Here is a 22285-nt window from a genome sequence, read left to right as displayed (position 1 = left end):
TCTCAGTAAGAGGTCCAGCAATCACTTCTCTAGCTTCCCACAGCGTTCTCGGGTACACCTGATCAGGTCCTGGGGATTTATCCACCTTTAACCGTTTCAAGACATCCAGCACTTCCTCCTCTGTAATCTGGACATTATGCAAGATGTCACCATCTATTTCCCTACAGTCTATATCTTCCATATCCTTTTCCACAGTAAATACTGATGCAAAATATTCATTTAGGATCTCCCCCATTTTCTGTGGCTCCAGAAAGGCCACCTTACTGATCTTTGAGGGGTCCTACTCTCTCCCTAGTTACCCTTTTGTCCTATAACCTGGTGTTGTGTGATTTTTAACTTTGTACACCCCAGTCCAAAACTGGCACATTGAAATCATGTCTATAAATGACAACTACTTTATCTTCAGAGAGGCTTTGCACTTCTTCAGTGTGGTTTAACTATATTGCACTTATGAAGATTTAAGATGGAAAATAATATTCAGTTTGAGTCTCAGACTTCAGAATTGTTCAGCTTTGGAAGACATCAGTGAAATAACATGGTATTTGCCTTTTTTAAATAAATGTTTACAGCTATGAACTTACCTCATCATACTTGCAAGTAAACAATGGATTTATGCCTTGTTAAAATCTGACAACAACATTTCAGGCTCAAAACTGCAGATGCTATAAGTGATAAAGAACAAGCTGCTTCATGCTTGAGTTGTCAAATAGAGACTGACGTTAGACATTAGGACAGGCAATGTAAAACCAAGCCAAACGTAGGCTCAAGAGAAAGCTCTCAAGTAACAGAGACAGAGAAAGATATTATTAAACTGGAGAGGGTTCAGAAAAGATTTCCCAGGATGTTGCTGGGAATGGAGGGTTTGAATTATAAGGAGAGGTTGGATTAGCTGGGGCATTGAAGTGTAGGAGGTTGACAGGCGACATTATAGAGGTCTATGAAATCATGAAGGACATAGATCAGGTGAAGAGCATAAGTCTTTTCCCTAATGTGGAGGTGCCGGTGTTGGACTGGAGTGGACAAAGTTTAAAAAATCACAAAACACCAGGTTATAGTCCAACAGGTTTATTTGGAAGCACTAGCTTTCAGAGCCCTGCTCCTTCGTCAGGTAGCTGTGGAGCAGGACCATGAGACCCAGAATTTATAGCAAAAGATTACAGTGATATGCAACTGAAATGATATATTGAACAAAAATCTAGGTTTGTTAGGTTAACCATTTTATCCTTAAGGTAGAGGAGTTCAAGACTAGGGGGCATATTTTTAAGGTGAGAGGGAACCTTTTTACACAGAGGATGGTTTGTGTGTGGAATGAACTGTCAGAGGAAGTGGTAGCTGTGGGTACAGTTATAACATTTAAAAGGTAATTGGATAAGTCCATGAATAGGAAATGTTTGAAGGGATATGGTCCAAATGCAGGCAGGTGGGACTAGTGTAGTTCGGGAAGATGGTCGGCATGAACTAGTTGGACCGAAGGGACCTTTTCTGTGCTCTGACTATATGACTTTCCCACCTATCGTTGTGTCGTCAGCAAATATGGCTACCTCAATCGCTTCACCCAAATCATTGATACACATTGTAAAGAGTTGAGGCCCCAGCACTACCCCCTGTGGCACGCCATTTGTGACATCCTGCCACCCTAAAAAAAGAGCCATTTATTTCTACTGTCTGTTTCCTGTTAGCCTGTCAATCTTTAATCCATGCCAATATGTTACCCACACACAAAGAGCTTTAATTTTCCACAATGGCCTTAGATGTGGCATCTTATCAAATGCCTTCTGGAAAGCAATTTCCAGAATGTCAGACTGCTCTGTTAGATTGTCCTTTGACTACTTTTCCCCCTCAGGTACTGTACCCTTCCATCCCAATCAAATCTTCAATAGTCCCACTGCTTCCTATCCTAGTCTCAGGCTCCACTGTTTATGTCAGGATCATGTTTAATCATGAGAGGAGCTTTCAGCCGCAAATCTTTTATTTTCTTCCCATTCCCATGGGATGAGGATGTCACTGGCTAAGCAGCATTTATTGCCAATCCGAAGAGGTAGTTAAGAGTCAACCACATTGCGGTGAGTCTGGAGTCACATGTAGATCAGACCAAATAAAGGGGAACTCTTAATTTCAGTTATTTTGTTTTAATTGAATTTGAGTTCCACCATCTGCTGTGGCTCAAACCAAGGTTTCTAGAACATTCCCTGGGTCTCTGGATTAACAGTGCAGCGATAATACCACTAGGCCATCACCTTCCCTTGCCATATCCCTACCCGCCATATCCCTATCCTATCCCTACAATCGCCAATCCCACCTCCATATCATCATTTGACTCTGTCATTTCTGTAGCCCATTTACTGCTGAACTCCTTACCTGTGAATTTGTTAGTTCCCAATTGGGAACACAGTTCTGGCTAGCCTTTCACATTCCACCCTTCGTAAACTTGAGGTTATGACTCACAACAAGACTTATTCACTTATAATCCCTGTGCTCACTGATGTACAATGCTCCTGGTTAAGAAACAGCTTAATGATAAAATGCTCATCCCTATTTTCATGTTCCCTATTGCCTTGCATGACCAGCAACTCCCCCCACCCCAGCCTTAAATCATGTAATCTTTAGGGAACATCTCTGGGACACCCGCACCAATCAACCACACTGCCCTGTGGCCCAACATTTCAACCCCCCCTCCCACTCAGCCGAGGACATGGAGGTCCTGGGCCTCCTTCACCGCCGCTCCCTCACCACCAGATGCCTGGAGGAAGAACGCCTCATCTTCCGCCTTGGAACACTTCAACCCCAGGGCATCAATGTGGACTTCAACAGTTTCCTCATTTCCCCTCCCCCCACCTCACTCCAGTTCCAACCTTTCAGCTCAGCACCGTCCCCATGACCTGCCCTACTTGCCAATCTCCCTTCCCACCCATCCACTCCACCCTCCTCTCTGATCTAGCACCTCCATCCCCACCCCCATTCACCTATTGTACTCTATGCTACTTTCTCCCCACCCCCACCCTCCTCTCATTTATCTCTCCACCCTGCAGGCACTCTGCCTCTATTAATTATGAAGGGCTTCTGCCCAAAAGGTCAATTTTCCTGCTCTTCGGATGCTGCCTTAGCTGCTGTGCTTTTCCAGCACCACTCTAATCTAGACTCTGGTTTCCAGCATCTGCAGTCTTGTTTTTACCTAGTTAAATCATGTAATGTCTTTCCACAGCCTTCTAAGGTTTCTATGCTCCTGGAATGCTGATCTCTACATTGAGAGGACTACACTAAAAGGATAGAGATATTATGCTGCAGTGATACAAACCTCTGGTTGGACCCCATTTGGATGGCACATGTGGGCACCACACCTTGGGAGGGATAGATTGGTCTTGAAGGGAGTACAGTGTAGGTTTACAAGAATGAAGCCTGGACTTAAGGGGTTAGGTTATGAGCAAAGCTTATACAAATGAGGCCTGTTTTCTCTAGAACTTAAAAGGTTAAGGGGTGGTCTGATTTAAGTCTTCAGGATATTAACAGGAAAAGGCAGGGCCAATAAAGATAAACTATTTCCACTGACTGAGATTCTAAACCTGGGGGGCATTGTCTGAGAATTAGGGCCAGGCCGTTCAGGAGAGATATCAGGAAGAGCCTTTACCTTCAAAGGATGGTCGATGTTTGGAACTCTTTTCCACAAATGACAGTGGATGCAGGATCAGTTGTTAACTTTAAATCTGAGATAGATACATTTTTGTTAAGGAAGGATATTAAGGGATTATAGACCAAAAGCAGGTATAGAGGTAGGCCATCGATCAGCCATAATTCAGGGACAGGCTCAAGGGGCCGAATGCTCCTTTGTTCTCCAATCTTAATCCTTCCATCATTGGTGGCTGGGCATTAAACTCTGGAATTCTCTTCCTGTCTCTCTCTCTCTCTCTCTTTCTCTGTCCTTTTCTTTAACACATTCCTTGCAACCAACCCTTTTTCCATCTACCCTTATGTCACCTGTTATGGCTCAATGGCAGATTTTGCTTCATAATGCACCTGTAAAGGATATTTTGTTAATCTAAAGGCATTACATGAATTTAAAATGTTGTTGAATTGAAGAGAAGGTGCTATCTTCAGACATATCTTCATTTTTGTTAATACTTTGGTGGAGCATGTTTACACCAGGATCTAACACTAATGTCTGAATGTGCAATTGCTGAAAAAGCTTACTCAGTTGCGAAATCTGCTGTTGGTATATCTGGGACATCGGCTTTGACCCAGTCACAGTCTCTTTTGTAACTTTCTGCAAATAAGCTATTTGAAATGTGTAAGGGTAGTGTAACTAGATCAAAAACAAAACCTCAGCAGGTCTGGCAGCATCTGTGTTGTGATGAAGAGTCACCGGACTCGAAATGTTAACTCTGCTTTCCTGCCAAAGATGTTCCCAACCCTGCTGAGTTCCACCAGCAAGTTCTGGGTTTTTTTTTGTTTCAGATCGCCAGTATTTGCAATTCTTTTATTTATTTTCGTATAACTAGTAGTTCTCATTTGTATATTAAATGTAGAAAATTTAAATAATCCAGACATCAAAACCAAAAGTAAAAGCTAAAACAAACTGCTGCTACTAGAATTCTGAAACAGAAATTACTGGACAAATTCAGCAGGTTTGACACCATCTGGGGAGAGAGAAACAAGAGTTAATATTTCAAGTCCAGTGTGACATTTTTAGAAATATAGTCCAGTAATATATTGTGTTGAGTTGTTCAATTACAGAGGTCTAGAAATGTTTACATGATTTCAGTGAGGCATTACTGTGTATCAGAGAAGATGTTGCAATGAGGTTAGTGTGTGTTACTGGTGTATCAGAGTTTTCCAGTGCAGAGTTATACTGAATGATTACCGTGAGGGGTTACTTTATGTCAGATTATATTAACGAGAAGTCAGTACACAGTATTTATTGATTTTCATTGTGAGAGGATTCAAGCAGGGTTGTCTTGCTGTAAGTAGACAGTGCATAGATAAGGCCACACCTGGAATGTTGTGTGAAGTTTTGCTCTCCTTACCTGATGAAGGATGTTCTTGCTCTTAAGGGAGTGCAGGAAGGTTTACCCCATTGATTCCAGGGATGGCCGGACTGATGTATGAGAAGAATTGAGTCGGTTTTGATTGTGTTTACTGGAGTTGAGAAGAATGAAGGGGCATTCATAGAAACCTATAAAATTTTAACAGGACTAAACAGGTTCAATGTAGGAAGGATGTTCCTGATGATGGGTGAGTCCAGAACCAGGGGTGTTATTTTAAGGCTAAGGGGTAAACCTTTTGTGACTGAAATGAGTTGGGAGTGGCTCAGTGGTTAGCACTGCTGCCTCACAGCACCAGGGATCTGGTTTCAATTCCATCATCGGGCAACTGTCTGTGCAGAGTTTACCCGTTCTCCCCATGTCTGCGTGGGTTTCCTCCAGATACTCCGGTTTCCTCCCATAGTCTGGTGATGTGCAGGGTTAGGTGGCCTGGCCAGACTAAATTACCCAATGTGTCCATGGATGTGCAGGCTCAGTAGATTAGCCACGGGGAATGCAGCTTTAAGGTGGGGGATTCTGGATTAGTGGTGCTGGAAGAGCACAGCTGTTCAGGCAGCATCCAAGAAGCAGCAAAATCGACGTTTCGAGCAAAAGCCCTTCATCAGGAATAAAGGCAGAGAGCCTGAAGCGTGGAGAGATAAGCTAGAGGAGGGTGGGGGCGGGGAGAGAGTAGCATAGAATCGAGTTTGTTTCACGACATGGTTGAAGAGCTTCAGGGCAGAGGAAATGACCTGGGAGTTGCAGTGGGAGAGGGACTCCCTGAGATTCTTGTAGAGAGAGGAGGAAAACTTCTTCAAGGCAGGCATCCTTGCAAGAGGATTCGCAGTAGGGTTAAGGTGGGGGAGGTGAGTGGGATGCTCTTTGGAGGATCAGTGTGGACTTGATGGGCCAAATTCGACAGTGTAGGAATGTTTTGAGGGGAAATGTCTTCACCCAGAGAGTGGTGAGCCTGCGGGATTCACTACCACAGAAAGTGTTTGTGGTCAGAACATTGTATTTTCAAGAAGGAGGTAGATGTAGCTCTTGTGGCTCAAGGGATCAAGGGGCATTGGAGGAGGGCAAGATGAGAATATTGACCTCGATGATCAGATATGATCCTAATGAATAGTGGAGAAGCTCAAGGAATCCAATGGCCTACTCCTGCTCCTATTTTCACTGTCTCTATGTACCTCAGTGAGAGGTTACAAGTGTGTTGGAAAGACTAACAGTAAGGGGTTGTGATGTGTCCGGGTCACAGTGAGAAGCCATCATAATGAGCTGGAGATTACTGCTATCCAAGTGTATTGCAGTGAGAAGCAGTTGTGCAATAATGATACAGATAAAATGTAATGTGCACCAAGATGTGAAATGACATTAATTGTTGTGATTAATTTTGATTATAGGTTTTACAACGTCTGATAAAGTCACGAGGGAAGTCCCAAGCCAAACACCTGAATGTACAGATGGTGGCATCAGACAAACTGGCCCAGTGTCCCCCGGTCAGTATCTCCTGCTCAGGGGTAGAGGGGGTTTCCCTGAACAGAGGGACGCACATATTAAGCAGGGTTATGTCTTCATCAGGCCTCACTCCTCCAGCATCTTCTTTATCTGTCTGTTCATGAGGCATCTGGTAAACTGGGACTGGTCTGAGAGCGCAAAGCTCTAAACAGAGGAGTACTGTGAGGAGGAGTGTTCAGTGTTGCTGAGAAATCCTCGACAAGGCTAGAGAAAATAAAACGTAGCAAAGCTTCTCGTTTGCTCCGTTTATTAATGAGCGATTTGTGCAGTATTCTGGAGTAGACTGACCCACAGCGGAAGGGCTCCAATTTTTATTCAGTTCCTCTAAGTCAGTGCAGCATGTTTTGCCGATCTGATTGCCAAGGCATTTGGTACACTTGCCTTTATTGGTCCATGCACTGAATACAGGAATTGCGATGCCATGCTGCAGCTGCACAGGTCATTGGTTAGGCCACTTTTGGAATACTGCATTCAATTCTGGTCTCCCTGCTATAGGAAAGATGTCGTGAAACCTGAAAGGGTGCAGAAAAGATTTACAAGGATGTTTCCGGGACTGGAGTCCAAAGTCCACATATATGTGGGTTACATGGACTGGCCATGCGAAATTACCCAGAGGTCCAGGGATGTGTAGGTTAGATGCATTAGCTATGGGAAATGCAGGGTCTTAGGGATAGGGTAGGGGGTTGGGCCTGGATGGGATGGTCTTCAGAGGGTTGGTGTGGACTTGTTGGGCCAAATGGCCTGTTTCCACACTGTATGGACTCTATGACTCCAAAGAGTGTTTGAACTATAAGGAGAGACTGAATAGGCTTTTGCTATTTTCCCTGGAGTGTTGGAGGCTAAGCCTCATAGAGGTTTATAAAATCACGAGGGGCATGGATATGGTGAATAGCTAAGGTCTTTTACCTGAGGTGGGGGAATCCAAAACTAGAGGGCATAGTTTTAAAATGAGAGGGGAAAGATTTCCAAGGGACCTAAGGGGTAACCTTTTCACACAGAGGGTGGTGTGTGTATGGAATGAGCTGCCAGAGGAAGTGGGGGGGGGCTGGTACCATTACAGTAGTTAAAAGGCATCTGGCTGGGTATATGAATAGGAAGGGTTTAGAGGGATATGGGCTAAGTGCTGGCAAATGGGGAAAGATTAGGTTAGGATATCTGGTTGGTATGGACGAGTTGGACCGAAGAGTCTGTTTCCACGCTGTATAATAATAACTGCTTTCCTTCCAGTACAATATATATTGTGGCGCTAATTTATAAGTCCCTTACGTGCTGCAGCTTTCTGCAGCATTTCCCCATTTAGGAAATAGTCTACACTTCTATTCTTCAGACCAAGTGCATAACCTCTCACTTTTATATTCCATTTGCTAATGCTTTGCCCACTTGCTAGGCTATCCAAGTCCTTAACACTACCTGTCCTTTCACCTAGCTTTGTATTATCTGCAAACTTAGTAACAGTGTCCTCAGTTCCTTCATCCAGATCATTAATGTATAATGTGAATAGTTGGGGTCCCAACACTGGCCCCCTGTGGAAATCCACTAGTCACAGGCTGCCATCCTCTTTATCCCCATTGGGTGCCTTCAACCAGTCAGCCAATCATCTATCAATGCCAGTACCTTGCTCCTAAAATCAAAGGGCAAAAATAATTAGTGTTCAGAGATTGGGACAGGGTTGAGACTTGCTGTTCCATCTGAGCAGCATTCTTGGAAGCTGTGACCGTATCTGACTTTTCCTTCTCTCCTTACCTTGACTGGGGGTTGCTAAAGGCCAGTGTTTCACCAACAGAGTCCAAATAACTCAGAGCAGATTAAGGCGTAAATGTGGCCTGTCCCTAGTCTGAAATGAGCTTAATGATGTCCATGGCAACGACTGAATTTGCCAACTTAAGGATTTTTGAAACTTCACCACTACTTTATTTTATATTTCACTTACTGGATGGGTATTGTTGGTAAAGCTTACAATTATGATCTGTCCCTGTATACCCGTTGAGAATGTGATAATGAGCCACCATCTAGAACTGCTATTGTCTGTGTGGAACTGACACACACCGCTGTTAGGGAAGGAGTTCCAGAGTTTTAACTTGGGGACCATGAAGGAACGGCGATATATTTCCAAATCAAGATGCTAAGTGGTTTGGAGTGGCGTCTGTGAGTAATGGTATTCCCCAATATCTGCTGAGGGACTGGCCCTTCTCTGCTTTTATCCTTCGAAATGGAAGTGATTCTGGATTTGGAAGATGCTGTCTCAAGCCGTTGTGAATTTCTGAAGTGTAAGTTGTGGTGGGAGTGAACGTTTGTAGCTGTGGTACCAAAAAACAGGTTGCTCGGTCTTGGATGGTGTCAACGTTGAGTTATTTTGGAGCTGCACCCATCTAAGCAAGTGAGGCGGATTCTAACACACTCAGGATATGGCACCTTGTAAATGGTGTACAGGCTTCAGGGAGACAGGAGGTGAGTTATTCACTGCAGAGTTCCTAACCTCTGATGAAAACTGCATTTATTGCTCCAGAGAGAAAGTACATATCGTACAGGTTGTTCTGCTATAACGCGCATTTTGTTAATGTGAATTTGCTATAACATGATTGACAAATTGGAGATAGTGTTTCGAAAGCACCAACTTTTTAAATGTGCATTGGTTATAATGCGATTCTGGTCCCATTAGTTTAAATGATTAGATTACTTACAGTGTGGAAACAGGCCCTTCGGCCCAACAAGTCCACACTGACCTGCAACCCACCCAGACCCATTCCCTTACATTTACCCCTTCACCTAACACTATGGGCAATTTAGCATGGCCAATTCACCTAACCTGCACATTTTTGGATTGTGGGAGGAAACCGGAGCACCCGGAGGAAACCCACGCAGACACGGGGAGAATGTGCAAACTCCACACAGAGAGTTGCCAGAGGCGGGAATTGAACCCGGGTCTCTGGCGCTGTGAGGCAGCAGTGCTGACCACTGTGCCACCGTGCCGCCCATTGGTGCCGCTATTACAGGATTTTCTTATAACATGGGACTGCACGAGGATGGAACTACCATGTTATAGCTGAACCAATTGTTTTTTTTTTAAATCACGGGAGGTGGGCATTGTCAGCAAGACCAACATTTATTTCCCATCCCTCTCCTGGGGGAGGCAATGGTCTAGTGGTATTATCGCTAGATCTATTAATACAGAGAATCAGGGAATGTTCTGGAAACCTGGGGTTTGAATCTCATCATGACAGTTGATGGAATTTGAATTCAACAGGAAAAAGAAATCTGGAATTAAGAGCCTAATGATGACCGTGAATCCATTGTTGGAAAAACCCACCTAGTTCACTAATGTTCTTCATGGAAGGAAACTGTCATCCTACATGTGACTGAACTCTCAGCACTGAAATTGACTCTCAGCTGCCCTCTGACCAACTAAGGATGGGCAATATATGCTGACCTAGCCAATGGTGCCCTCATTCTCATGAATAAATAAAACAAATTGTCCTTGCTAAGGTTGTAGTGTACCACTGCAGTCCATGGGGTGTGGGCACACCCCATCATGCAGTTAGCAATGAGGTTCTAGGCTTTTGACCCACTGACTCTGAAGGAATGGTGATTTAGTTCCTTATCAGGCTGATTTGGCTTGAAGAACTTGTAGATAGAGGTGTTCCCTTGTCCCTATAGATGGTAGATGTTGTGGGTTTGAAAGGCAGTGTTAAAAGACCGTTGAACCTACTGCTCACATGTTACATGGGCTGATATGCTGGTTGCCTGGTATTAAAGCCGTTGACTCTGATGAACACGGAGCAAATGGAAGGTCAGGAAATAAAGGAGAAACCTAGTCTTCTGAACGTATGCTAACATTTTCTTCCATCACAGGAACTGTTTGACATCATTTTGGACGAGAATCAATTGGAAGATGCGTGTGAGCATCTCGCTGAGTACCTCGAAGCCTATTGGAAGGCCACCCACCCGGCCAGCTGCAACCCCCCCAATCCTCTTTTGAACCGCACCATGGCAACGGCTGCCCTAGCTGCCAGTCCAGCACCAGTGTCCAACTTACAGGTACAAGTCCTCACTTCTCTCAGACGTAACCTTGACTTCTGGGGCCCAAGTGGTGATGAAAACGAAGAAGCCACAAAACAGCAGATGGAAGCTGAAGATACAGTCTAGCCGTGAACTGTACAGAAAGGAGAGAGGGAGAGAGGGAGAGCACAGTGGTGGTGTTACTTTAAACAAGTCTTCCCAACTCCTGTCTCAGTTTGTGACCCTTTTTACTAGAATGTAGTTGCATGATGATGTTCGCTAACCATGCATTTTATCTTTTGGTCAGGAAAGATTTGACACTTGAGAAAAGAAAGTGGTGCCAATTAAGAAAGGGACACTTGCTTTTCTTCAGTGACAGGCAATCCCATTTGTCAATGGCGCATTGTTTGTGCTTCATTTTCTGTTGTTCCATTTGTGTCTTGTGAGCAGCATGCAATTAATGAGCCAGCATTTCTACTTCAGGCACATTCCCGACTAGTAGTTAGAGCTGGACTGCACAGACCGCACAGCTGAGAGTTGTGTTTGAGGGAAAAAGATGTCCATGTGACGTACAGAGTGAGCAAACCCTGATTTATACTTGGCTACACCAAACTGAGCTGACATAAAACTGAGCAGCAACTACCTCGGGCTTCACCGTCGTAAAATCATGTTAGAGCTGTTCGAAACATTAAAAAATAGATGTGTACTTCAACTTCAGTTTTGCTAAAATTGCAGTGTAACTCAGAAGTCATGTTGTTACCACAGAGAGGTTCATGTAAGCCTCAAAGAGATTCCAGACAAACCTGGCTAATGTCTGGACCTGCTGATCACTTCCTAAATGCAAACAGTGTTGATTTGTAGGTCGCAGACACTCCCACCCAAGCATTGAACATGGCAACAGCCAGTTTGGGAGCTCTGCCGATTGACCTCTGACTGATAACTGCAACATAAATGAATGTTAGAGGGATTGTGATGGCACAGGAAGTTTGTATTATTCAGAGTAATTTCTCATAGTTGACCCTTACAGATTTCTGTATCATCTGCTGTACTGTGGGGGATTAGAGTAAATGGAGGATATGGATTTTACTTTCTGAGAATTGTTTGAATTCTAGAAATTAAATGACATGTATCTTTTCCCATGCAATGCCTTGTATCTGTGCATTTGAGTTCTGGGTTTGCTCTGTGAGCGCTAGAATTTTGTCTGTGCAGTGTATACAGATGATGTTTTCAGTGGCATTCTTAACCCAATGGACTGAGGCTGGAATAAACCTTAATATTTAACTTCAGTATCCTAACTTTAGAGTATAAAACCCCTTGCAGCAAAGTAACAGGGATTGCAATGATTACAGAGCATTTAGAGTAAGATTTTAGATGTTGAGAGATAGGCCACAATAAAAAACAGCCTCCTGTTCCTTTGCTTTAACATTTATGAGGTTCAAACGGTTTTGCGTTGTTTAACCACTCCTTCACCATGGCACACTCTATATTTGAAGAGTATTTTGAGTATTATGCATGTCAAATTAATGTGTATGCTACTTAACAAAAATTCATGACAATTCAGAATAGCGTTCCAGGCATTTGGTGCTCTTGTATTTCCAAGATGAAGCTTACAGCCCAATATCAGATATAATGAGTCACCAAACAAAAAAAACAACTTACAGGTAGAACAGGGAGGGGCAATTTCCTGAGTGATGACTAAGCCAAGGTGAACGCTGGACTTGCTGGGGAGTTATGTGAGTCTAACTATAGACCCTCCTCAGAGTGAGTCAGTGCCCTCAGGAAATAAAAGAAACAAAACGCATCTGAAGGTTTAATATTTTGGTAGAATCTGTACATAGTCAAATCCTTTTTTTTTGCAACCAGCTAGTCTTTGCCTGTTTATTCCTGGTTTAGTCAACACTGCTGTAACTTTGCTGTGCGTGATATTAGTTCTGAGAAATCTTCAGTGTCAGCAGTTTCTCCTGCGATCGTTGACCCACCACTTTCTCCCAGGGTTGTGAATGAGCTGTGGCTGAGAGTAGATGGCCTGTGCTGAGTCAGTCAGCAGGAGGTGACCAGGAAGAGCTGAAGGGGAGTTGTGCTGTCCTGTTTGGGTTAGCTGCAGCTGCTCACCCAGCTGAACAAGAGCTTATAGAAGGTGCAGGGATGACTTTAACACACGCCTTTGAGAAATAGCTTCTCCACATGGTTAAATGCTGCTGCCTGTAAAGACTTGAAGTTAGAACAGTTTTACTGGGATTTGCATGAAGGGAGGAAAAAACCTGCAGGCTAATTCAATGAGAAGATAAAAACACTTTTGCCAGGAGTTGCTGCTTTCCTGAGAGAAGGGGAATACACTGAGTCTACACCTGATGTTGAGACTAGATCACACAAGCAATTTCAACCTGAGTAAATATTGGTTCAGGGACCTCATCTGAATAACAGGAGTGAGCTGCCTCCTGCTTCTGCAGGTCGCTCCGATGGAGACGTTGATTTTGGGTTGCCTAACAACCAACAGTGGGCCTCTGGTTTAGATGGGGAAGGTGTAAAGCAGGCAGTGGAGGGCAGTAGGGGTTGATGCAGACTGTGGGAAGTGAAGGGAGGAGGAGGCCGGTGTGACTCCTCTCTCTCTTCCTCAGCTCCAGAGGTGGTTGTTCTTTTTATAGAAAAGCAACAATTTTAAGTCCACATTACTTGAAAGTTTCAACGGGTCCCTTTTACAAAGGTTAGACACCTCAATAGCATTTTCAAGGTGGCAATTGCTAAACATCGAGAGCACAGTGAGTTTGGCAGTGAGGCTAACACTAACAGTTACTGAGACACAAGATATCCTGTGTGTCTACACTGGTACGCTGTTTTATGCTTGTGAGCCAGTACATAGTTTTTGGTTTTGCACGTTTAAACTTATCATTTTTGCACTGGGTTCAGCAAGCCATTGATTTGTTGCATAGAATCTGTACCTTGCATTTCTCCAGGCATTTCCTTGGCAAAGTGATAAGCTGGACACCAGAGGGAAACAGGAAACAGCTGTTTCTTTCAGAACCCAACCAATGGATTGACCATTGCATCAAATTCAAATTGCAGCAAGGAATCTGAATTCCGTTCAGATACCGTTTGCCAGTCTTTGACCTAAATTCCTCTGTTTTAGGAAGGGTTCCCTTATTCAGATCAGCTCAGGCCAGACCTCAGAATGTTTCTTCAAGCAGTATTTATGAATATTATATACATGAGGATCTTGCGGTAGGCATCACCAGTCTAGGTATTTTCCTCATGAACTTTTTTAGGCATGTCATGATACACCTCTGAAGCAGGTGGGACTTGAACCTGGACTCCTGGCTCAGACCTAGGGACATTACCACAAGAGCTGCCCTCTTGACATTGCTGGTCTAAGCTGCTCTAGTTCAACCTTCTAGCAGAGTCTCTCTGACATGACTACTACATCAGTGTACTTCAGAGACCTGCCTGCATATTTATTAAACAATGCCTCTACACCTTCCATTGCAACAACTGAACATGCAGCACAGGCCATTTGGTCTAGCTAGCTTATGATGCCCCATATCAATTCCGTCCCACCACACTTCAGCTAACCTGATCAACATAGCCCTCTATTCCTTGCTCCCTTATTTACTGGTTTGGTTTTCTCTTAAAACTTTACCAATGTTCAGCACCTCAACCTCACCCAGTGTGTGGCTGTGTTTGATCAGTCAAGGCTTTTAAGCTGTTGAAGGGTCAGTAGACCCGAAACGTTAACATTGATTTCTCTCCACAGATGCTGCCAGACCTGCTGAGCTTTTCCAGCAGCTTGTGTTTTTGTTGCCAATTTTATGTGTTGCTCTTGCAGTTAAGTTCAAATTGTGCAATAATTCCAGTCCCTCTTCGTAGAGGAATTGAGATAAACCGTTCCCACTCGTTAACGAGACGACACAGAATTCAAGTAGTTATTGAAAGAAGCAACAGTGGTACGAGGAGAATCTTGTTTCCTCGCAGTGAGTGGTTAGGGTCTGGAACGCACAGTCTGACAGTGTGGAGGAGGTAACTTCAACTGCAGCTTGCTAAAGGGGCTTTCGGCAGTTATCTGATAAGGAAGAATGCGCTGGCCTCTAGGGAAGGTGGTGGCGGAATAAGACTCGATGCATTGATCACTTGAAGAGCCATTGCAGGCATGATAAGCCAAACACCTCTTTCTGTGCCATAAAATTCCAGAGAATACAAGGAGTGACTGTAAAAGCCCATTGGGGTTTTTCATAGGCTTCACTTGATCGAGTTATACATTCCTGCGGATTTTCCAGTTACAGACCAGCTCCTTAGATATTGTCAATCTGGTAATAACCTAGGTAGGTGCATTAGTCAGAGGGGAATGGGTCTGGGTGGGTTACTCTGTGAAGGTCGGTGTGGATTTGTGGGGCCAAAGGGCCTGTTTCCACACTGTAGAAAATCTAATGTAATCTAAAAAAAGACTGGTTAACGAGTTAGATTACATTCCCTACAGTATGGAAACAGGCCCTTCAGCCCAACAAATCCACACAGACCTTCACAGAGTAACCCACCCAGGCCTGCTCCCCTGCTCCAATATTTACCCCTGACTAAGGCACCTATCACTACAGGCAATTTAGCATGGCCAATTCACCTGATCTGCACATCTTTGGATTGTGGGAGGAAACTGGAGCACTTGGAGGAAAGCCACGCAGACATGGGGGAATGTGCAAACTCCACACAGACAATTGCCTGAGGCGGGAATGGAACTGGGTCGGTGGTGCTGTGAGGCAGCAGTGCTAACCACTGAGCCACCGTGCTGTCCCCAACAGGGCACCCAGATTTGAACTGGGGACCTTTTGATCTGCAGTCAAGTGCTCTACCACTGAGCTATACCTCTCAGACTCTAAGACCACAGAATATAAGAGCAGAATTAGGCTATTCATCCCATTCAGTCTGCTGCACCATTCGATCCTGAAGAAGGGTTGTACCCGAAACATCGACTTCTCCACCTCCTGATGCTGCCTGGCTTGCTGTGCTCTTCCAGCCTCCTGCCTGTCTACACTGGATTCCAGCATCTGCAGTTTCTTTTGTCTCACACCAGTCGATCATGGCTGATATGTTTCTCGAACCTGTTCTCCAGCCTTCTCCCTGTAATCTCCTTGATCCCCTTACTAATCAAAAACCTATCTAACTCTGTCTTAAATGCACTCAATGACCTGGCCTCGAAGATTCACCACCCTCTGGCTGAAGAAATTCCTCCTTGTCCCAGTTTTAAAGGGTTGTCACTTAATTCTGAGGCTGTACCCTTGGGTCCTAGTTTCTCCAATTAGTGGAAACATCTCCTTCACATTGACTCTATCCATGGCTGTCAGTATTCTGTAAGTTTCAATCAGGTTCCCTTCTAAGCTCCACTGAGACAGACCCAGAGTCCTCAACCACTCCTCGTGTGACAGCCCCTTCATCCTCGGGACCATTCTCATAAACCTTCCCTGGACCCCCTTCAACGCCAGCACACCCTTCCTTAGATACAGGGCCCAAAACTGCTTAAATGCAGTTTGACCAGAGCCTTATACAGCCTCAGCAGTACACCTCTGCTCTTATATTCTTGCCCTCTTGAAGTGAATGGTAACATAGCATTCGATTTCCTAACATTCAGAACCTGAATGTTAATCTGAAGAGAATCCTGAACTAGGACTCCCAACTCCCTTTGTGCTTCAGATTTACAAAGACTTTTCCCCTTTCAAAAATAGACAGTGCCTCTGTTCTACCTGCCAAAGTGCAGAACCCCACACTTTCCCAAATTGTTTTCCATTTGCCACTTCTTTGCCCACTCTCCTCACCTGTTCAAGTTCTTCTGCAGCCTCCTCGCTTCCTCAACATTATCTATCCCTCCAACTATCTTTGTGTTATCAACAAATTTAGCAACAATGCCCCCAGTTCCTTTGTCCAGATTGTTGTTGTGTGATGTGAATAGTTGTGGTCCCAACCTGACCCTTGTGGAACTCCACTAGTCACTGTTTGCCATTTCTCTGCCTTCTGCCAGTCAGCCAATCCTCTATCCATGCCAGTACCTTGCCCTTAACACGGTGGGCTGTTATTTAGCAGCCTCCTATGCTGCATCTTTTCAAAGGCCTTTTGGAAATTCAAATAGGAATCTTCCATGCCCTGTTTTAAAGTTCACTAATGGCTGCATTACAGTGCGGCGCAAAGGAATTTTACATTATCTCATCCACTGTTGCACAATCAAAGGATTTCAAATCTGAAAGAATTGAGCCCAGTGACCTCATAAAACAGCAATGTCAATACAAAAGGGAAAAGAAAGTGTATTTATGTACAAACAAAGCTTAAATTGATGTGGGAGTTGAGATAACTGGTTAAAATAAAGTTAAGCATGTCCTTGAGATTCAGAATCGCAGAATTCACAGAAGGAGGCTGTTCGGCCCATTGAACTGGCTTTTTGAGCATCATGACCTTGTGCCACCACTCCTGCTTTCTTTCCCAAACCCTTGCACACTATTTCATGCACGGTCCACACAGGGGGATATACAAGCTGTCTGCAGGCCTCTGCGCATATTCAGGTACACTTACAATTTTGACGCAACTAACTCTTTACAAAAGTTTACAACTTCAACTATCAGTTTTTCAGTGTTTGTCTTGTGGTTCACTGCTATGTTGCCTGTGTGTGTCCTTAAGTTCCAATTAGTTCTAGTTGAAGACACAAAAGTAGAATTGAAAGGGATCAATTTTAACCTGACTCTGATGTCAGAGAGACTGTTGGGATCGGGTTGCTTCCACAAACCCTCCTGAATCCACTGTCCATTGCATTTGAACCAAATACAATGTGTGTTTCCCACCCTCTGTGGGGTGGATTAAAGTGATCCCCTTAGATTGAGTAACTGCACTTTGTGTCCAGGAGAATACTGTTGAGCCCAGGTTAGGAGATCTTACCATGTTGTAGGCAGTGCACCTGAGCTAGATGTTCTAAGTGCCTTTGGCTAAACAGGCTGAGTAATTCCAACATAAACCACTGGGAGGCAGTAAAAGAAGGAAGTAGCAGCCAAGTGGTGGCAAGAAACGGAGCCTCTGTCCAGGGTACAACATGCATGGAAAGCCGTAAGTTGCCAGAGCAACATGGAGCCCATTGGGAAGGGGAGGAGAAGGCAAGGGGGTGGGGAGGTAATCCAAATCACATCAGCGCTGGAGGGTTTCAACTGGATTTGGGACCTGCCTCCATGCACTGCCAACATTGGAGGTTGTGATGCTGTGGTTCAGACCTGCCTTCAGGCTGAGAACTCAGGAATGAGATTCGGTCTGGGGGAACCTGTGGCCTTAATGCCCAGGAGACACCATTGAGAAGTAGATCGATGTCCCACTGAGCACCTGGATAAATCTTGTTACTGCATGTAGCATGGGGGAGGTTGGGGGGGAGGGTGTGGTGAGGAGGTTCCAGATACATCAGATAGAAATACCAGAACCATGAAGGAGAGTGATAGTTTCACTCAACATAAGTTGTCGCCATTGTTTATGAGTCCAAGTAAATCCTGACTGACAGAGCTCCTGCACATTCAGAGCATTTTCTGGTCTTTTGTTCCCATTGTTTGGTTTTGGTAAGACTTTCTGTTTTAGCCAATGCAGAGATGGTTGTGCTTAGGGAGTTGAAAGTAACATTGCTAATATGTATGTATTCCTCTTGATCGTAGTATCAAGTAAGTGTTCATTGATCAACAGCTGCTTCTAAAGCCCAGCTGATTATTTTTGTTTTATTATGGAGAACAGACTTGTGATTCATTATTGCCTGCTTCTGACTACTGCCCAGGATGAATTTCTACCCCAAATCACCTGCTATTTTGAATTTTCTTGGTTTGATCCATACTATGAAGTGTACATTATATTTCAATGTGAGGTTAACAATTCAGACACCAGCTTTCAAAGTTTATGATTGTCATTTTCTTCCATGACATTTTTACAGTGACTCAGTTTGGCAGCCCTGTACAGGTTTGCTGTTTCCTGTCGAAAAGACGAAGTAAATTTCAGGCTCGCTGTATCATGGTTGGCCAAGATGATATCATCCATTTCGTGCCACTTCCCTAAAACAGATCCCTATTTCATATTGTTCTTTTTTGGATTATGGAAGATGTAAGTCACAGAAATAGACCATTTGACCCAAACAGTCCAGGCCAATGTCTACACTCTACACATGCATCAATCTTTGTTTAAATTTACTGCTGTGACCTACAATTCCCTTCTACTGTTCCCTTAATCAATGTTCTCTCTAATTTGTGTAGCCATGCAGCTGCTTTGAAGATCATGGCAATACATTAACTTCCCATTTCTCCAGCTGCTCCATTGCACGGACATCAAGGGTGTCTATCCTATTCACTTCAACTACTGTCTGTGGGTCAGATTTCTCATTCAGAACAACTCAAGGACGAGAAGCAGGAGGAGGCCATTCAGCCTCCTCCTGCTTTGCCATTCAATACGATCATGGCTGATGTCATCTTGGCCCCTACTCCACTTTCTACCCACTCTCCATAGCCCTTTAACCCATTAAAAATCTGTCTAACTATATCCTAAATTTACTCAATTCTCACCGGTCTTTTGGTAAAGAGGTTCTGCTTGAATTCCCTTTTGGATTTCTTGGTGCCTTTATTGCAGATGAGCTCCAGTTATACTGCTCCCCACAAAATGGAAATACTCAGTATCCAAACTACAAAACCGCTTTGTAATTTTAAAGATCTCCATTAGGTCATCTCTCAGCCACCATTTCTTTCAATAGTAAAGAGAACCAGTCTGATAGGAACACCAGGCACTTTCTTTTACATGTATTCGTTGGCGTCACTGGCGAGGCCATTGCTGTGGGTCTGGAGTCACATATAAGCCTGACCAGGTTAGCACTACATACCTCGTTCCCTAAAGGACATTTGTGAACCAGATCTGGATTTTTTTTTTATGACAATCGACATGGTTTACTTACTTTAGAGTTGCACACTTTTTTTTGTCTTAATTGAAATCACATTTCATCCTTTTCCATGTTGGGATGTAAACCCATATCCTCAGAACATCAGCCAGGCATTGGAGATTGCTGGCCCAGATCGCCTCATCTCCTCTTCCTTTCTTGAGGTACCATCTTGCACATCTTCACTGCATCCTCTCCAATGTCACTATACCATTTCCTAAAATATTGACCAGAACCACACACACTTGTATTCTCAGTGTGACCACACAAAGTCCTTGATTCTTCCAATCCTCAAGAAAGTTGGTCCAGGACCCTACACCGGCCACCAGGAATGAGAACATGCTTCACTTTATGTTGCTCTTTTGTTTCGAGATGAGTCTAATTGGAACTTAATTCATAAAAGGACTAATAGTGGGAGTTCATGTTGACGCTGCTAAAACAAAGCTTTTTTGTTTAAAAAAAATGGTATTTGAGCTTTATATTTAACTAATTAAAAGAAAGAGAACTGATGGGATTGTTTGTGCATCCATGTTGCTGTTAACCTGCATTATTAATCTACTGTAAAAGACTGTGCTTGTTGTTTATTGTTAACCTGTATTTGTTTTCCACCTTCCCAAACCTCCCCTCTCCTCCTCCCTCCCTAATTCTCTCTCTGCATGGTGTGCTGTTACTAACTAGGGTCCCTACTTAGTGCATGGAGAGCAAAGCATTGACTGCTCGGCTCCTGACTTGCATGATTATCGGAATGACTCTACCAAACAGTCCTACCATCGCTTGTCATCCTCCACGTCTCAGTACAGCCACCACCCGCGGGCCATGTCCCGAGGTCTCTCCCGCCAGGACACCTTTGACTTGGGGACTCAGGGCAGCCGGGACTCGGCCTACACCGAGCCGGGGGACTCCTGTGTGGAAATGGACCCTTACGACGACCCGGAGCTCTCAGAGGAGCCTCGGAGCACCGGCGCTCGCTGGTGCAGCATCTCAAGGCAACAGGTCCGGAGGCAGGAGTCCTGGGAGGAAGAAGAGGAGGAGGAAGAGGAGGAGGAGGAGAGGGACAACCTGAACAGGCAGCAGAGGAACCGGCTCAAAGCTAGAGAGCGCTACAGGCAGAACAATGAGGAGGTTCTGTCCAGGAAACAGAGCGACATTGAGGAGTGGAACCGTGACGTGTACATTTGCTAAATTGTCCCCTTTTCTTACCCCCCGCCCCCAACCTTCGGAGAGTTTTATCCTGCTGCCGTCAATCCAAGGAAGACGAAGAATTTGGAGCATTCCTCCTTCCCAATCCCTCTCAATCATCATCACCCCCCTCCTGTTGATTGATTTGAACATTTTGCATAGGAGAGGGGATTTTGAAATCAATGCCACGTTTCCCCCTCCCTGTTTATTTATAGTGCCTCAGTACTGGGTCTGCAAAGGGGTATCTGAACCAGAGATGGTGCATTGTTAACCCTTCAAAGGACTAACGCAGTCGATGAACACGCTTGAGTATGTACTTTGCATTACTGTACACCTCTATTTTGTTTTTTTGCAACAAAGTCACCTGCCAGTGGATCGGTGGTAACCTGATTTCGATTGCTAAAATGGGACAAGTCCATCAAACAGCCAAAGCCAAGAATCGCATTTGTCTGACTGGAGGTTTTGTAGGTCTGTTTCTTTTTTGTAGATCAGGGTGATAATGTTGCTGGGTGTGAAATGTGTAAATGCCTATTATAAACACGCATGGTAGCATGAAGTTAAAAGATTGGAACCTTTTAAAAGTGGCTCACACATGGACCACTACCCTCAGAGAATGTTCCCCTTTGTTCACTCATCTTTGTTTACATGAATTTCCAGATCAAGGATGGTCTCAGAGGAGAAGAGGTGAGAGATGTTATCTTGTCTTCTACAATGCTCTCTTTTATTAACCCCACTCTCTCTATCTTTAGTGGGTGATTAGTAATATCTATTTATTAAGCCCCCTTTCACAATGGAAAACTCTTCCCTCCCTCTCGTCTCTCCCAATCAATTCCGATAAGGAGGAGGTGGGTGAAGGATTAACTAAACACGTGAAGTTACATGTGGTACTTGTTATAGATATTTTTAACCAACCTGTTCAGACATGCTACTACAAACCTCTGGAGCAGGTTGGACCTGAGTCAGCACCTTCTGGTCCAGAGGTTGGGAACACTATCACTGTGCTACAAGAGCCCCAACTTGTTACACTGTTGTGAAAGGGAGTATCGTGCGGAATCTATTCCTTCCTCCACAACAGTGCAGACTGTTTTGTTCATTTAAGCATTGACTGTACTGATTAGGAATGCTGCTAGATTCTCCATTCAGACCGCATGTACACACTGCTGTGTCTGCCTGACCATGTTGGTCGGCCAACTGTTTACAATCAAGAGCTTGAGTTTGCAAAAGACACGGGCCCTCTTGCCATGTTGGGGGAAGGGGGCCGAAACTAAAACTGGGATTATTATTGTTTCGCTGTGGCCAAAAGACCCTCACTGGGATTGAGAGAGGGCCAGTAACTCACTTTGAAGGGGCTGGCCAGGTCACTGTCCTTTCATTACGGCTAGCATTGACCATTCGGAAAAGATAGGCTATCAGCCTTCGTTAGCCTGGGTGGGAGGGAGGGGGTTTCTGAAGGGTAATTTATGCCAAAATTTAAAAATGCATAGAGTAATAAATACTTGGAAGTGATTTAAAAGGCAGTGATGTAATCAGGGGATTCACATGATGCCCCTATAGCAGGTGAGATGGAGCAAATGCACTGAGTTGGAACTTTAGCCTCTTACCTTTTGAGACCTGGATTTAACCCAAACCAGACTCCTACCCTGAAAACTTCCCTTTCCTTTTCATT

At 44.3% G+C, this 22285-nt stretch overlaps 1 protein-coding gene across 7 annotated transcripts in view; it reads left to right on the top strand.

Annotated features, from left to right (window-relative positions):
- cacnb1 (calcium voltage-gated channel auxiliary subunit beta 1) overlaps window positions 1-22040 on the top strand; it is a 278199-nt gene extending 256159 nt beyond the window's left edge. For 6 of the 7 annotated variants that reach the window (XM_087977770.1, XM_043674847.2, XM_087977771.1 and 3 more), the window contains 3 exons: window positions 6419-6514; window positions 10383-10568; window positions 20119-22040. In XM_087977770.1, coding sequence (XP_087833896.1) covers window positions 6419-6514; window positions 10383-10568; window positions 20119-20622 — 786 coding nt within the window. In that variant the 3' untranslated portion in view covers window positions 20623-22040. The remainder of the gene's footprint in view (window positions 1-6418; window positions 6515-10382; window positions 10569-20118) is intronic. The other variant, XM_043674852.2, reaches the window with a different exon arrangement.
- The last annotated feature ends 245 nt before the right edge of the window (window positions 22041-22285 follow it).

This window comes from Chiloscyllium plagiosum, unplaced genomic scaffold (assembly GCF_037043375.1).
Source record: "Chiloscyllium plagiosum isolate Xiang-an unplaced genomic scaffold, Cpla_swu_hap1 HiC_scaffold_32, whole genome shotgun sequence".
Taxonomy (NCBI): domain Eukaryota; kingdom Metazoa; phylum Chordata; class Chondrichthyes; order Orectolobiformes; family Hemiscylliidae; genus Chiloscyllium; species Chiloscyllium plagiosum.
The sequence above is the reverse complement of the archived record's forward strand: the minus strand, read 5'-3'. Positions and strand labels throughout refer to the sequence as shown.